The following is a 19832-nucleotide window of genomic DNA, read 5'->3' on the forward strand; positions in this document are numbered from 1 at the left end:
ATATTAAAAACGTTAATCAATTTGTTTTTAAAATAATAAAAATACAATAAAAAGGTTAAAGCAAAAAAGAAAATTTATAAGGAAAAAAAATATACTTTTTAAACTATTTGCAAAATATAAATTAACATCATTTAAAAAATTGTGAAATGTTCTTTTATATATATATATATATATATATATATACAACAAAAATAACATAAAAAAAAAAGTTGTAATAAAAATAATATATATATATGTATATTTCTTTTTGATTATTGTTATTTCTAAATGATCTAATATGTTAATTCATACTTTGGAAATGATATATATATATATATATATATATATATATATATAAAATATTCAAATTGAAAGATAATGAAAAATGTAAAAATATAAATAAACAAAGATTTACAAAATAAATAAATAAATAAATATATATATATATATATATATATATATATATTCATATATGAATACATGTCTAAACTAAAATATACATATAAAAAGACTCACAAATGTTAAGGAAACAATAACAATTATAAAAAATAATATATATAAAAATATTCACAATATATAGTAAAAATAATAATCATTTATTTATTCATATTATTTCGTTGTTTTCTAAATATATATATATATATATTGCCTTCCTTTAAATGTATTGAATATTTATATTTATAATTTTAATGATTTTTTGGGGTTTAAGATTAAGCTTACTGATCCCTTTCTTTTTTTTGCCTTTTTCTTCAAATTTGCTTCAAAATTTTTCATTTTTTTATCATTTTCTTTTGTATCTACAGTGGATGTTATATCAATAGTAGCCCTTTCTTTTGTCAATTTGGTACGTTTTCCTTTTTCATTTTTATTCAGAATAACAGCCGAAGTTGAAGAAACTGATTTTTTATTTTTTGATGGTTTATCATCTAAATCTATGTTGGAATCATCTTTTGTAAAACTATTATCATTAAATACATCTGAATTATTATTAATTTTTGATTCATTTCTAGTTATACTATATTCACTAGATTTTCTCATTTTCGTAATTTTTTTTTTTATATTATTTTCCATAGGTTCAACATGAGATTGATAATTATTTGTCTCAAGTTTTTCAGGTGTTTTTTTCTTTGACTTTCTATTATTTGAATCATTAATGTTTACACTAACAGTAGTTTCTTTTTCTATTTCATCAAAACTATCATTTGTTTTCTTTTTATTATTGCTATTATTTTTTAGGTTTGTTGTAACTCCCTTAATTTTTTCATAAGATTTTTTTCTTAAGGACTTTATACTTTTAATATCTTCTTCAATATCATTTGAAGTACATTCATTTTCATTTATTTTTAAACTACTCAATTCGTCACTTTTATCATCTGCAGATTCACTCTTTTTTTCTTTTTTCTTTTTTTTTCTTTTTTTATCATCATCAAGGTTTTCACCTTGGACAATATAGTCATCATCATCCTTTTCATGATCACAATCATTTTTTGTATCATCCTTGTTATCATCATTATTATCATCATTGTCATTTTTAATATCTTTCATTGTCATATCTTTCTCTTCTTCAATATGGTCTATACTTTCAAAAGTTTCGGTTATACCGTTTGGTATTTCCTTATTTTCTTTTATATCATCAACTGTTATGTTGTCTTTTACTTCGTTTTCTAAAATATTCATATTTTCATTATTTTCACATTCTTTATCATATACATTATTAACAATACTATTCTTTCTTTTTATGGAACCTTTCTTCTTTTCATTAAATAAAGTTTCATTACTTTTCATGTCAACTTCATTTTGTATTAAATTGCTATCCATACTTTTTACTGTTCCACAAATTTTTCCTTTTTTGTCTTTAACTTTCTTATCTTTTTCATCAACGAGTGGATTTAAAATATGTTCATTTAATTCTTTTTCCGTTAAATTTAATTCATCACATTTTTCTTCGCTTTCCTTCAACTGACCATTATTGTCTGATTCTAAGTTATTATCCACAAAAAGTGATTCCATATTCTTATCATTTACACATTCTGTCAAAATTATGTCCTTTGCATCTTCCTTAATATCATTCATATCGTCTTTTGGTGGACTATTTAATTTATTATATCCTTTATTACTATTTTTATTAGCCAAATTAGAAGTTTTACTTTTATCTTCATTTTTTGATTTTCCTTTTTTTTCATTTTCATCATGAACTTCCCCTTGAAGTGCCATCAATGAGTAATTACCAATATTATTATCATCAATACTATTATTATTATTATTATTATTATCGATATAGATATTATAATTATCAACATTGGCATTATTATTATTATTGTTATTATTGTTATTATTATTATTATTATTATTATTATTATTATTGCTACTGTTTTTATCATTCTTTTCATCCTTACCATCGACGACTAACTTTTCTTTACCATCAATTTCCTTTGAATTTGTGTTGTCAAAATTACTTTTCGATTTTTTCCTTTTTCCGTCATTTTTTTTTAAGTAAGACGTGTTTAAGGTTCCACTGTTCAAAAATTCGTCTTTCTGATTTATATCAAAACTTAAAAAGAAATCATATAACTGACCTACTTTATATCCTTTTAATTTCAATTCATTAATATCTTTCAGCATATTCAAATTACTATTGCTTACTTCCATTATTAATAATCTTTTTATTAATAAGAAGAATAATATAGGAAGTTTCATATTTTTACAAAATTCCACTTCCTTTTCATTTAACAAATCAAGAGCTACAAATGTATCTATATTCAATTTCTTATTCTCATCAGTTTCTTCTTCTTTACTTTTTATTTTATAGTCTTTTTTAGATGTTTTTAGTGATTTTCCTAATTTTTCAGTTGTAACAGTATTATTATTATTACTACTGCTTATATTATTCATAGTAATAATACCCGTAGTACTATTACTTTCTTGTTTTACCATTTCTTTAGCTCTCCTATTTTTTTCAATTTCATATTCTTGTACTTGTTCTATATTTTGAAGTCCTAATGCTTTCCACTCCTGTAATTTTGTTAATCTTTGACGTAGCTTTTGTTCTTCTAGTAATAGTTGTATAAAATATTCATGGTGTTGTGGTGAATGGAATCGTGATAATGGTTTGAGTGCAGCATATAATTCTTTTTCTTCTTTCGTTCGTTTCTTTTCTTTTTGCATTTGTGCTTTAGAATCTAATAAACCTCTTTCGATAACTGTTCTCTTTCTATAAATTCTTTCATCTAATTTGGAATTATATATTTCTAAAACTTGTAATTTCAATTCTTTCTGTTGAGGTAAATCAGATTCTTTAAACTCCATATCTGCTAATAACAATTCAGCATCATTATCATATTCAATATCAAAATCACCTCTTAATGGCCAGTATCCAATAATTTGTGTCCTATTATTCTTTTTGGATTTGGGCAATGTATAATCATCATTGTCATTAATATCCTTTTCTACGACATGCTCTATTTCATATGGATTTCCATCTGGTTTTATTAATAATCTTTTATTATCAGGTAAAGGTGCACAATTAGATTTTAAATAATAGTTGTAATAATGACTTTCACATTCCCTATCAGTTTTAGTAATATTTGCAACAGAATTAACTAAATCAGCAACTTGTTCCCAGTTACCAAAACCAAATTTACTTATTCCATCTAATAACAACAATTCTTCTTCAGCACTCCAATTTAATTTATATAATGGAAAATCATATTTAGGTATAGGTATATAATTATGATAATTGTAATGTTCACATTTATCTGATTTCATTTCTTTCCCTGTACTAAAGCAATTTACACACAAATCAAAATCTACACATTCGGCACATCTAATACGAATCGTATGAGTTATATCTTTATTACATATATCACAATGGTAATTACTATCAAAAATATCTTCTTCTGTTATAGCTTCCATTGATACATTACTCACTTCTACTATGTTTCCTCCCTTTAAAGTATCATTCGTTCGTTGCCTTTCATTTACACCATCCATCATTTCCAAATTATGTTCTCCCTGTAATATATTACTATCCTTAAACATTTCTCCTTGGTACATTACTTGCTGAGCATTAGGTTTAAAGGTGGAAATGCTTGAATGTTGTGCAGATATATTCTGAATTTGCTGTTGATGCTGCTGTAATTCAGATATATTTTGTTGTTGAAAATGTTGTTCTAAGTTTGGAGGTAAATGAGAAATATTATTTTGTGATTGCATTTGTAATATTCCTTGTTTCGATTGACGCGCTGACAATGGAGGTATATTTCCTTGTTGTATCTGTTGTTGTTGTAATTGTTGGTGTTGTATCTGTTGTTGTTGTAATTGTTGGTGTTGTATCTGTTGTTGTTGTAATTGTTGGTGTTGCATCTGTTGGTGTTGTATTTGTTGATGTTGCATCTGTTGCTGATGTAATTGTTGTTGTTGTATTTGTTGGTGTTGTAATTGTTGTTGTTGTTGCTGTTGTTGATGATGCAACATATTATTTTGTTGTTTTTGTTGATGCATAAACAATTGTTGAGGTGTTAACTGACATTGTTGAAGCATGTACTGATGATGCATATACGGATTATTCATCCATTCATAAGGTACTTGTTGTTGTGGAACATGTTGTGGGGTAGTAGAAACCCTTTGTAAAAAAGGGGGTTGTTGTTGAAACATTTGTCCAGAATTATTATGATAAAATTGTTGAATATTTTGATGACTTATAGGAATTTGTCCTGTTCCTTGATTCGTTTGTCTACTAATAGAACCGGAAATACTTGCGGTATTTATACCTTTTTGATTTGGTGCAATTATTTGTTGTCCACCTTGTTGAAATAATTGTTGCATTTTTTGTTTATTTGGTGATGCTAAGTTTTGTATATTTCCTTGTTGGCTTGAAGATGCACCTAATGGAAACATTGTCTGAGATTCATTTGGTTTGTTCGCACCTAAATTATGCATATTATTTTGATTCTGTTGCATCATATTATGTTGCATAATGGGATGATTAACATTCATTTGCTGAACTACTGATGGATTATTATTATTATTATTATTATTTACATTTTGCATATTTTGTTGAGCAGATATATTTGGCATATGATTTGGTTGATTTGGATTATTATTATTTATTGAAGTCATTGGTTGAGGTGAACTACCTTTATAGGGGAACTTCATTGAAACGGAATTAAATTGGTTAGGGTTATTTAACGATGGCATATTTGAACTAGAATGTCTTGGATTATTATTGTTATTATTATTACTACTGTTATTATTATTGATATTGGGAACATTATTATTGGTATCCATTACATGCCTTGGTAACTTTTGTGCAATGGAATAACTGCTTCTTTGATCTCCTGAATTCATTGATGAAAAAGGTGGCATTTTTAATATAGATGCATTAGATTGTTTGTGTGCCCCTGGTTGATTTGGAAATTTTTGTTGATTATTCGATTGCATCATATTATTATACCCATGCACATTTTGTTGTTGTACTAATTGTTGCATATGTACTTGCTGTTGATATTGGTATTGTTGATGCATTTGATTCTGCATAAAATTAGAAGGTAATCCTCCTACTTGTTTAGCATTGTTATTTATATCACCTTGATTAGTTGAAGAATTTAATTGACTAGTTTTATGCTTCATTTGTTGTGGTGTTTGTTTCATATCATGCATATTTTCTATTCCATCAAAATGCATATTTTGTGAAACTTGACCAGGTATATTTGCGCCACCCATATATGAGTTTGGGAAATTCATTACATGATTGATTGGAACAGTAGTCATTCGATTTACTCCTGAACCTCCACCTGATCCTGGCATATTCATATTATTTGTATTATTCATATAATTCATATAATTTAAATTATAATTCATATCTCCATTTGATGATATAACACCTGCAGAATTCATAACTTTATTATTAATCATATTATTATTGGATGCATTTTTATTTATTCCTTCTAATTTATTGTCTACCATTTTTTTGTGAATAACATTACTATTATTATCATATACATTTTCATTACTAACTGAAATTTTATCACCATAATGATTCATCATCACATTGTTTACATTATCTAAATTATTCCCATATATATCATCCGTACTATTATTATTATTATTTTCATTTTTATTTATCGAATTATTGTATTTACCACTATTGCTTTTATTTTCTCCTTCGTTATCATTATCATCATCATTACAAGTATTTTTTGGTTTATAATTATTTTCATCATTATTGTCATTACCATCATTATCATTATTATTACCTCCCATACTATTTCCAAAGAAATTACTACCATTATTGTTATAGTTCCCAATATTGTTACTACTATTATTTCTATAATTACTATTTGAACGATTATTATAGCCACCATCGCCACCTTCCGTATTATTACTATTACAATATAGTTTTGTATTCTTATGCCACTCTTTAATATCCAATTTATCTTTTTTAATTAAATCCTTTCCATTTTTATCAATCAAATATATAATTATTTTATTTAATAACACAATATTATTATTTTTAAAACAAAACATATTTTTCTTATTATTACCTGAATTATTATAACCTCTCTTTATATATCTTTTATAATATACAATAAAATAGTTTATTTTCTTATTATTTTTATATAAATAATATGTTCCACTTAATTTGTCATTTCTCTTTTTATTTAATATATTATCACTTATAATTTTTATCTTTCTATATTTGTTATTTATTTTTTTACATTTACAATATAATTGTAAATAATTAAAATAATTAGTCCATTTATTATTATTATTATTACTACTATAAGTGTTATGTTTAAATTCTTTAGATTTTTGTATTTTATAATACTTATTACACCCTTTTACAAAAAAATAATAAAAGGGCTTAAAAATTACACCATGTACATAATTCTGAAAATAATAATTTCTATTGTGTACTGATTTTTTATTAATATGAAATTTTAAATGATAACATGTACTTGTTGTCATTTTTTTCTCAATACTATTATCATTATATAATTCTTTATTAATATCATTAGAAAATTTGTTTCTTCCATTGTGTAGTACAAAAATTATCAATTTATCATTACGTATAGAAACAATATAATTATTACACAATAATATGAATACATAAAATTTTTCAAAATTATATGAATTATTCTTAAGAAAATTATAAAAATTGTTACATATATCTTCCTTTCTTTTATCATCGCTATTTTTGATATATAAATAAAAGAAAATTATCACAAAATTTAAGAATATATCATATATGTTATTGTTTACTTTATTATATTTGTTTATGTTAGATATTGGTTTATTATTATTATTACTTTTATAAATTAAATCCATATTAATATATTGTTTATGCTTTATTTTTACAATTATGTCATCTGAAAATTCATATTTCATTTCGTATTCTTTCATTTTATTTATATAACCAGTAACATAATCTTTTATACTATAGCTGTTAATATTTTTCGAATATAATTGAAATTTGTTATTACAACATTTTAATGATATATCAATAAGATTTTTTTTTAAAACATTATAATAATCATTAATGCTTTTATATATAACGACATAAGAATATTTATCAATAAAAAAAATAGCTTTTCTTTTTATTTCTTCTAATAACATTATGGTATTAAAGTTTTTATTATTTAATATAGCTTCTTTATTTTCATTGGATATTACATTACATAAAGATTTATTTATTTTTTCATTTTTATTTTCAATTACATCATTTCCTTGTATTCTTATATAATCATTACTAATGGTATTTTTTTGCTTATTTTTAAAAAAATTCCTTCGTATACTTTCATTACCATTAAATTGTATAACGTAAAATTTACTTTTAAAATTATTATGATCTACATCTTTTATTAAATTATTATGATATATTATATTATTATTCTTATTTACTAATTTACGACAGTATATATCTTTTATCTGATTCTCTCGTATATCTGTGTTATCATATGACCTTATAAAAATGTTATTATTTTTATTGTTATTATGATATTTTATAAGTTCATAATTATATAATATGTATTTTATATATTTTATTACTTCTTCAATTATTAGAGCTCTAATAATTATAGCCTTAAAAACCTCTTGCTCTAATATCTCTAACTGTCCTTTTTCATATACTACATAGGCACTACTTAAATCACAATGTCTTTCGTGCATTAAAATACTTGGATAAAATTCCTCATATTTATTTATATTCATTATATAATTATAAAAAAAAATTGATACATATATAATAATATAAATATAAATAAATATATATATATATAAATATATATATAATAAATGAAAATTTTTTATCCTATATGAAAATTTATTTTATTTTTTTTTTTTTAATACATGTACTTTTATATTCGCTTACATACATATATTATATATTATTCTTTTCCTTTTTTTATATATTTTTAAGAATATAATATTTTTTCAACAAAAGTAAACAAAATATAAAATTCTTACAATGGATAATTGTCTATAAAAATAATATAACAATTATTTTAAATATATATAATATATATATGATATATGTATATATAATACATATTTAACATTATTATTATTTTTTAAATTATTATATATATATATATAAGATAAAATTTATTTTTTTATTAAATATAATAAATATCCTTTCATTATTATTATAATATTTTGTATTATTACTAAATAATCATGATCAAATAATTTTCCTCTAAAAATATTACATATATAATATAATATATATATATATATAATATATATACTATTATATATTACATTAATATATATATATATATATATATAATTTGATATATTAAATTTTTTCTTTATTTTTTCATAAATTTTTTTTTTTCTTTTTTTTACATTTATTCAATATAAATTATAAAATAATATTTAAAATTTTTTTACCTCTTTTTTCTTATATAAATAAATATATATAATATATAAATATGTAAAATATTTAAAGAAAAACAGGCTGAAATTTTTCATATATGATTTTTTTTTTTTTTTTTTAGTATATTATATATAATATTATATATTAAGAAAGTATACGTATATATTACATATATATATATATATATATATATATAATAAATATATATATTTATATATATAATAATATTTATAAAACTATTAAAAGGTATATATATATATATTATATTTTTTTTTTTATACTATTATATATATTATAAAATATATATATTTATATATGTATAAATATGCATTATGATATAATTTATAGTATATATATATAATAAAAATATGGATAAAAAATGAGAATAAATAATTTATAAAAGGAAAAAAAAATATACATATTAAAATTTAAAAAAAGAAAAATTAAGAATAAATATTTATAAATAGGAATTTATATACATATATATTATATAAATTATAATTTAATTAATCTCATTATATATAAATATAATTATACTGAATAATTAATATATATATTATATTATATATATATATAAATATATATAATATAATTATACATATATTATATTATATAATGAATATATAATATTAAAAAAAAAAATTTCCTTTTTTCAAGTACACAAAAGTTCACTTTGAGCAAATAAATTTTAATTTCAAAAACAATATAACAAAATTGTTACTACTATGTATTATATTTAAATATATATTATAATATTTTATATATAAATCCATATTATTTAATTAATATTATCATTATTTATTTAAAATTTTTATATTTACAATAAAAAAATTCATTTATTAAAAATATAATATTATATATATATTTTTTATTTATTTGTATTTCTTTATAAAAAAAAATATAAATCAATAAAAACAGCAAAAAAACAGGAAAAAAAAATTTTTATTTTTATTCTTCCTTTTTTTATTTTATATTATTATTAAATTAAAAAAAAAAATGTATTAACAAAATAATAAAAAAATATATGTTTTAATAAATATATTTATTTTTTTATTTATTTAAACAAATAAGAAATAGATCAAACAAAACAAACAAAAATAATGTATTAAATAAAAATAAAAATTAATAATGTATGTTTTACGTAATAATATATGTATTCTTAGAATACGTTAATATATTTCTTAAGATGAAATTAAAATTACTTTATTTCCATATTTCTACAAAATATACAAAAATATTAAAAAGAAAAAAAAAAAAAAAAAAGTAAATACATAATTATATATATATATATATATATATTCATGTTTATTTTGTTATTATGACATTTATGTATTTATAAATACATAAATGGTAATATGCATTTTTAATACACTTTCCATTATAAATAAACAGTTAATATATATATATATATATATATATATATATTCTTTGTTGTCAACATGATTGTTGTTTATTGAAATACATACATAAATACACAGTATAAAAGAAATCAATATAAATGAAAAGTCAATATTAAAATCATGGTTCTAATAAAAAGATTTAAAAATTTACATATTAAAAAAGAAATATGCATACACTTTTTAAATGTTTAATAATTTTAACTTCTACATTTACAATATATAAAATGAAATGTCCATACAAATATTAATAAAGTGCTTATATGTATGAATTTTAACAAATAGAAAAAAAAAAACAAAAACAATCATTATTTAAATATATATTAAAAAAATATATAAAATAAAATAAATTAAAACATCAAAAATAATTTTCTGTTATAAAAAATTCATCTTTATAAATATATATATTTATATATATTAAACATCAATGACAAAACACAAATTCGACAACCTCATATGATTCATACATTTTATAAATACTTTGGATAATATATATATATATATATATATATATATATATATATATATATTAATCATTTTTAAATAATTCATATTTTATATATCATTTTCTCCTATTGTCTTTTTCTTTTATAATTTAAATGGTTCAAAATGATGTAAATTTATATATATACATGTTATAAATAAAAATTCGATATAAATAAAATAACAATGCATATGAAAAATGTCTTATGCAATTTTTATGTTTGCCAAAATATTTTTATGTCTATCATAAAAATGATATGTGTTATAAATTATATATATTATATATATATGTATAATATATATAAAGATATTTATATATACTTATATGGGTCATTCTTATATATAAAGGATATAACATAAGTAAAAGCTTCATATTTTATATATGCAATGTTTTAAGGGTACTAATTAAAAATAAAATATAATTAAAAACATATAATACAAAAACACACACTTAAAAAGAAAAGGAAATAATAAATAAAAGAATTAACATATAAAAAAAACACAAATAAAAATATATACAAACATATCAATACATGAATAACTTTATTCAAAAGAAAAAAATAAATAATAACATAACATATACTTAAATGTTATAAATATATCTACATTAAATTTTATGTAATATAATAACTTTTAATTTATTTATTTAATTTTTTTTTTTTTTTTTTTTTTTTTTACACATTTATATTACAGAGCTTATATAATGTATTTATTAAACATTCACAATTTAAAAATATTCATATTTATAATGTATGCATCATCTATATTGATGTATTCATAATAATATCTACATTAATAAATAACATATATATATATAATAAATAAATAATATAGTAGAAATAAAAATCATACATAAACAATTAATATCACACATGAAGAAATTCATTTAGATAAGAAACTTATAAAGTTTATAACAAAAAAAAAAAATATATATATATATATATATTCTTCTAATTTCAATTAATATATACTTTATAAAATTATACTTGAAAAATTTATAGATATATTAAATAAATATTATGTAAAAATGAAATATGTTTCTGTCCTTTTCTCCTTTCTTTTAATTTTTTATTTTTTTAGATATTTTAACAAGAAAAAAATTAAATTATTAAAATATATTACGTGAAAAAAAAAAAAATTGGAGCATTTATAAAAAAAAAACACCGTAGTCAATAAAAAAAAAAAAAAAAGAAATATTAATAATAAATTACGTCATATTAATTTCTATACACATATGTTTTATATAATAAATATAATTGCATATAAAAAAATATAAACATATACATAAATATATATATATATATATATATAACTATTAAAAGATATTTTTAATGAGTATAAAAGTATATATTAAAATTGAGAATCGTATGTAAAAAAAAAAAAAAAAAATTAAATATTATAGAATAAGCCTTCTATAAATCCCAATATTATAAAAGATATACACATAATATATAAGAATATAATATATATTATTTTATTTTAGATTTATCAAAATATAAAAACTCTTTTCTTTTTTAATTTTATACTTAATTATATATCTAAAAATTTTAAGAAACATTTTTATAGATTTTTCTACAAAAAGAACAAAAATATAAATATCATAATTGATGTCTTACTATATAATTATATAAAAATTAATGTATTTAATTTTTTTTTTATATCTTTGAAAAAAAATTCTTTTTATTTGATAAATTATACTATATAATAAAAATATATATGTATATTTTCTTTTTTAATATATAATATGTTAATTATTCATATATACATATATAATTTTTTTTTAGATGAACTAAAAAATTCCCTTGTTATTCTTCTATTTAAATTTCCTATGATAAAATAAAAGAAATAAAAAATAAATGATTAATAATTTAAATATTTATATAGTAACAATATGGAAAATATAATATGAATAAATTAAGAATGTACAAATCGATAGACACATTTCATATTAGTTATTTAATACATAAAATATACTATATTTATATGCCTATTGCTTTTTGAATTAGGCCTGACTTATTATATATAAATATATTATTCATATTCTTCAAGTATTATAAAAACAGTAATTAATTAAGAAGATATTAAAGTTCATAGAATTTTAATGAATTTAAAAGGAGTATTCCTTAAAATTTTTAAAATAATTAACGTTATTATTCATTTTTTTTTTTTTTTTTTTTTCATTTATCTATATATAAAAGGGACAAAGTAAAAGTCTTTAAAACTAATAAAATAGTGTAATAAATATAAAACATTTTTATGTTATACATAATGCTTAATATATAATATTTTATTCATAAATTATATAGAACGTTGTCCTATTTTATAATAAATCTTATCATTATGTGAACTATAATAACACCAATTACGATATTATAGAAAAAATGGTGTATCTTAATACTCATGAATAGGGGGAAAAAAAAAAAATCAAAATAATAATTTCATTTACTTGTAAACTTTTTCCCTTACATATTTAATTGTCCTTATATCAAATGTCATTAAATATATATATATATATATATATATATATATATATATATTAATATATGTTTGATAAGATTATAAATACATATAACTTTTATTGATATATTTTGGAGTTCTTAAATTTTTTGAATAATTGTAGGTAAAGATATATGGAATAATATTTTTTCTTAATTTAGTTTTATATAAAATGTGAAAAAATAATTTTAGCCTTTTCTATAATCATATATTACATTTAACATTTTATATAAATGTTTTTTTTTTTTTTTTTTTTTAGTTAATATGTATAAATTTTCATATAAAACATATATGTTTGGATGTATAAAAAGAAAATTTCAATATATTTCATTAAAATATTTAAAAATGAATATATTATTTCAACATACATATATCTGTAACTTTTTATTTCCTCAAATTATAAATGTTTTTCATGAAAAAAAATATGATTACATGAGCAGTTTATATTATATATATATATATATATATATATGTATTATATTAATATACGTATATACAATAATAAATGTCGTTATTTTTTATTAATTTTTTAAAGGTGTAAAATATGTAAATATGTAAATATGTATGTTATATATTTTATATATATATAAATATAAAATAATAAAAATAAGAAAATAAAATATTAAAATATATCTGTATATATATAATTATATATAACGTTCTTTTTTTATATTATTATAATTTATTTATACGATGTTTATAATGTAATTAATGCTTTATTTTTATTTATTTTTTTATTTATATTTGTCATTTATTAATTTCATATTTTTCTATTTTAATTCATTAAATATTATTATTTAAAATAAATTAAATTCCTCCTAATTAATTTTCTTTTTTTGCTTCTTCGTTTTTTTTTTTTTTATTTTCCACATATATATATATATATATATATATATATATATGAAAAATTGAGAAACCTGATAAAATTGTGTAATGTTATAGTAGAAAATTTTATACGTTATCTATACGTTGAATGTTATATATACATATATTTTATTTTTTAACTTATAATATGTATACATATATATTTTATATATGTGTATAATTTAATGTATACATGTATAATTTTAAATTTTAATTAAGGAATATCTAGAAAATTCATTTTAAGCTTTATATTAATATGAATGCTCCTCCCAATTTTGACATACATCAGTTTAGAAAATTAGGGAAATTAGGTGCAAGTATAGGAGCAATAATAGGTGTAACTTCATTTGGTAGTTGGTTTTTTAAAAATAGTTTATATAATGTAGAGGCAGGGAAGAGAGCCATAAAATATAATAGAATATTTGGCTTGTCAAATAAAATATATGGTGAAGGTACGCACTTTTTAATACCATTTTTTGAGAGATCTATAATATATGATGTAAGAACAAAACCTAGAGTATTAATGTCATTAACAGGTTCAAGAGATTTACAAATGGTAAACATAACATGTCGTGTATTATCAAGACCAAATGAAAAGAAATTAGTAGAAATATATAGAACCTTAGGAAAGGAATATGATGAAAAAGTATTACCATCAATTATTAATGAAGTTTTAAAAAGTGTTGTAGCACAATATAATGCTTCTCAATTAATTACTCAAAGAGAAGTTGTAAGTAAATCAGTACGTGAACAATTAGTACAAAGAGCAAAAGATTTTAATATACTTCTTGATGATGCATCTATTACTCATTTAAGCTTTAGTAATGAATACGAAAAAGCTGTTGAAGCTAAGCAAGTTGCACAACAAGAAGCAGAAAGAAGTAAATATGTTGTTCTTAAAGCAGAACAAGAAAAAAAATCTACAATTATTAAAGCACAAGGAGAAGCTGAAGTAGCCAAATTAATAGGTCTTGCTGTTAAAGACAATCCTGCATTTATGGAATTAAAAAAAATTGAATTATCAAGAGAAGTTTCAAATATTATATCAAAATGTCAAAATAAGGTTATGCTACCTACGGATTCGTTGTTAATAAATTTTACAAAATAAAATTTAAAAAAATAAAATATACATATATATATATATATATATATATATATTATTTAGTAATAATATCTTTTTATTACTTCTTTTTAATATTTTTTAATTAATTTTTTTTATTCTTTATTATTCTTCAATTAAAATATATTTATTTTTTTATATCAATTAACCCTAAAATTTATATATACGAAAATATAAAAATTATTATATATATATATATATATATATATATATGTATATATATATATATATAATTATTTATTTATCTATTCACCCTTTTCTTTTGTTCTTAAATAAGATATTCTCCTTTTTTTTTGATTAATCCTTCTTCTCCTCACAAAACAATAAATTCTTGTTTATTTCATCCTATAAATTAGGTGTATAAACATATAATGAGCATGAACAAAAAAAAGAAAAAAAAAATCATACATTAAAAAATTTTGAAAAAAATTATTATTATTTGAATATTAGACAATATCATACAGTAGTACATAAATAAATAAACACACACATATATACATATATATATATATATTTATTTATTTACGTCTAGTTCTATTAGCTCATTTGGATAATTCAGGAAATAGCTATAATATTCACATGACCTAAAAAAATAAATTAATAAAAATAAAATAATAGAACTTTATTCATTCGTACATATATGTATAAATTATATATATATATATATATATATATATATAGATAGATAGATAGATAAATATATATATATATAACCTGTGTACTAACAAAAGCAAATTATTATTAATACGTTACCTTATTTGGTAGGTTTTAGAACACCATTTATGTATGTGAGATGCATAATGAATTTTTTTTTTTTTATATAGTTCATAATTTGTACTATCTTTTATTTGTTCATGTAAAAAAGTATTTTTCTGTTGACCAGCATTTATTTCTCCTACGAATCCTTGTAGTTCATTTATATTTAATCTGCATATTGCTTTTATATCAATGATCTTTTTCTTTTTATTAAATTCTAAAAGAGTTTCAATAAAATCGTTTATTTTTAAATAATCTGAAATATGAAAACAATGAAATGTTGAAAAAAATTTTATATATATAATACGAATTTTAAACAGCTACGCATACATACATACATACATATATATATATTATCATTAAGTTTTTATTTCTTCTTAATTAAATTTCCACAATTAACTTTTTTCTTTTTATATTTCAATATTTCTGACCTTCGTTTTTCTCATCCAACACCTTAAACAACTTTGTCAATGTTCTCTCAACTAATTCCAAAGCGGGAATATTAGTCTATTGTAGAAAAATAAATTTTTTTTTTTCTTTTTTTCCATTAAAATATAAAATTGCTTGTATTCTTAGTATATTTTTTTATTACCTTTTCTATTTTTTTGTTATCCTTTTTTCCTTTAAAATTAATATTCGATTGTCCGTTTTGAAATTCTTTTTTTTTTTCTTTTTCGTCTGTTATGATATTGTATATCTTTTGCATATTCTCTAATTTGATACTATTCATAATAATAGTAATAGATACTTGTAAAAATAAGGTAACATCTAATTCTAAATTTTCATCAAAATTGAGGGATGACAATATTATATGAATCACATTTTTGTTTAGATATAATTTATCACAAAAATCAAGAACATTTTTACAATCAAATATATGTATTTTTTTTTTATTTTTCAAGTTGTTTTTTATTAGTTGTTCACATAAATATTTTTGAAGTAGCTTTTTATCTTTTTCAAATATGCTATTTTTTATTCCCTCAAATCTGTATAAAGAAGATATATATATATATTATATATATGTGTATATATTTATAATCTTATATAATACATAAATCTTTTACCCCCTACCGTAATCTTAGAATAACTTCCTTAAAATTGTTATAGTAAACATAATTATCATCATTACAATCAAAAATATGCATTAACAGTTTATACTCTTGTCTCGATATTATGTGATCATTTTCTTGTAGAATAAATTTCAAATGATTTCTATGTATATATCCACTATCACTTGTATCAAATTTTTTAAACTGAACTAAAAAAGTTTGATATATAAAACTTAATTCATTTTCATAACATGTGTATAATAATTGTTTATATAAATATAAATCATTCAAATTAAATATATGGAAATGTTCTTCTCTATTTTTTTTTAACTCATATAAATATTGTGTCAAATTGTTAATATAATTATTATAAAATATACATCCACGATCATCTTCATCAGCATATGATATATATAATAACAAATCATAATAATTATCAGTAAACACATATTTATAATATTCGTTGTCATTATTAAATATAAATAATTCTGAATATATATCATCCTTATTATATTCATTAAAAAATATATTACTTCCATTAAAATTGTTATTTTTATATATACTAATGTCTTTAATTAAATCGATCTCTTTATTATTAATACTAAATAAATTCAGAAGATATTTTTTTTCATCTTTAATTAATATTTGTTTTTTCTTTATATCCTTATTATCATTAAATGAATATTCATCACTTGAATTATGATCTGTACTTGAATATATGCCTTCATCTGAATCAAAAAGAAATGGTCCTTTAAAATGTTCATATTGAAAATTTTCTGTTTTTTCATTTTTTCTATTGTCTTCCGTTTCGTTTTTATTTTCTTGATCATTTTCTTCACATTCCATTGAAGTAGTTTTATGCATATGTTTATAGCTGATACACATTTTGTAATTTACCATTTTTAATATTTCAATATAATTATTGTATTTCAGTTTTCCTTTGAAAAATGATAAAACGATATAAAAAGTATATAAAAATATATATATATATATATATATATATATAATATATATATTGATTGTTCCATATATGTAAAATTTTTATATTTCTTAAAGGACATAGAAACTCTTTATTTTTTTATAATATATATTTTTTTTCTTCTTTACCTTTTTTCTTTATATCTATATCTGTAAAATAAAAATATAAAATATTTTTTAAAAATGAACGTGCTTCATTCAATTTATTATTCTCATCATTTTTTGTGCTTCCATTTTTTAATTCATTATTGCCATTGTTAATATTGAAATCTGTTTGTGAATTTATTTTTTCTACAGCATATGTGTCTTCATAAGATGATTTCTTTTCTAATATGTTTGCCTTCTTTGAGTATTTTAGGTTTTTCTTTTTTAAAGCATTTTGTTTCTTTTCTTCTTCCTCCTCTTTCTCTTTTTTTTCAGTGTTTTCTCGTTCCTCTTTTATTTTATCTAAAATCGAACCAACACTCTTCTCATCAAGAGGTTTAATAAATCTTGATTTCATAAATCTATATAGAACGTCATGATGAATGACATCAAAATGTACACATTATATATATATATATATATTTATTTATTTATTTATTTATATTTGTATTAATATAAAATAGTTATTTATTATTATTTTTTAATAACTCTGATGATAGTTCTATATTGTTCCTTAATTTCTCTTTATCTTTAATTAATCTAATAGGTAAATATATATATATATATATATATATATATATATATATATATATATTATAATGAATATATTATTTCGTCTTTTGTAATTAAAATATGTATGTTTTTATAACTCTAAATATTCCCTTTTATATGTCTCTTTTTTTTTTTTTTTTTTTTTTTCTTTTTGTTATTATATTTATGACACAGATATATATTATTATTACAATACAAAAAATATTACTTATCTATCCAAGCTTCATAGTCCAAGTTCATATCTGTAGTTCTCATTAAGCTTTCATTTTCGAAATTAAAAGTAACATAATATTTGTTCTCATTTTGAATAGAAGTACAAAAATTTTTTATGTCTATTATATTTATCTCTGTTATGACAAAGTATGTATTTATTGTACACTTTGAAATAGATTCTTTTTCTTTTTGATTAAAAAAAGTAACATTATAACTATATCATAATTATTGTAAAAAATAAGAAAATAAAAAAAAATATATTTATATATATATATATAATAAAGTTATAGAAAAATATTATGTTCCTGCGTTGTTCTTTTTACAAAATATATGTAAAATTTATACTTACTAGTGCTCTTGTTTCTCCTCATTCTTTCCTTTAACATATATTTTATATGCATACCTTATTTGTAAATAAAAAGATCAATAGGATAACATACACATAATATAAATATACATATATATATATAATTTTGTTTTTTTAAGTTACTTATTCGTCCATTTTTTTATTATATTTATTAATAATTCTATTTTTTCATCCATTCCAGAGTCTTTTATTTTAAAGACAATTTATATTTCTACTTTTGTTATCATAAAAAAAAATTAAATTCATTAATCTATTAAGAATCAAACGTATTTATACAAAATATGTTTAATAAGTTCAAATATTGTAATTTACAAAAATATTTTTTTCTTCTTACGAACTATCTATATAGTTATATATAGGTATATGAATTTTTCAATTTTATAAGAAATTATAAATTATGTTTACAAATAATTTAAGTTATGATGTTTAAAAAAAAAAAAAAAGGATAACAAAGAATAGACACTATTTTAATATGAATATATAATAATATAAATAAAACAAAACGGTAATAATGTAAATATATATATATATATATATATATATATATATATTTTTATTT

At 18.9% G+C, this 19832-nt stretch overlaps 3 protein-coding genes across 3 annotated transcripts; 1 reads left to right on the forward strand and 2 right to left on the reverse strand.

The window, feature by feature from the left end:
• Positions 1-657: 657 nt before the first annotated feature.
• PADL01_1013000 (transcriptional coactivator ADA2) lies at positions 658-8187 on the reverse strand (the record flags this gene model as incomplete). Its single annotated transcript, XM_028682188.1, has 1 exon — positions 658-8187. The coding sequence occupies one exon, from the start codon at positions 8185-8187 to the stop codon at positions 658-660; it is 7530 nt and encodes a 2509-aa protein (XP_028538491.1).
• A 6163-nt stretch (positions 8188-14350) lies between these two features.
• PADL01_1013100 (prohibitin, putative) lies at positions 14351-15202 on the forward strand (the record flags this gene model as incomplete). The annotated part of the gene is made up of 1 exon (XM_028682189.1): positions 14351-15202. One exon carries the CDS (start codon positions 14351-14353, stop codon positions 15200-15202), a length of 852 nt encoding a protein of 283 aa, XP_028538492.1.
• A 309-nt stretch (positions 15203-15511) lies between these two features.
• PADL01_1013200 (conserved Plasmodium protein, unknown function) lies at positions 15512-19449 on the reverse strand (the record flags this gene model as incomplete). Its single annotated transcript, XM_028682190.1, has 11 exons — positions 15512-15559; positions 15741-15798; positions 15968-16226; positions 16402-16477; positions 16563-16956; positions 17042-17957; positions 18127-18503; positions 18631-18681; positions 18902-19120; positions 19256-19309; positions 19397-19449. The coding sequence occupies 11 exons, from the start codon at positions 19447-19449 to the stop codon at positions 15512-15514; spliced, it is 2505 nt and encodes an 834-aa protein (XP_028538493.1).
• Between the last annotated feature and the right edge of the window lie 383 nt (positions 19450-19832).

Source organism: Plasmodium sp. gorilla clade G2, assembly GCF_900097015.1.
Source record: "Plasmodium sp. gorilla clade G2 genome assembly, chromosome: 10".
In the NCBI taxonomy this organism is placed as follows: Eukaryota; Apicomplexa; class Aconoidasida; order Haemosporida; family Plasmodiidae; genus Plasmodium; species Plasmodium adleri (nom. inval.).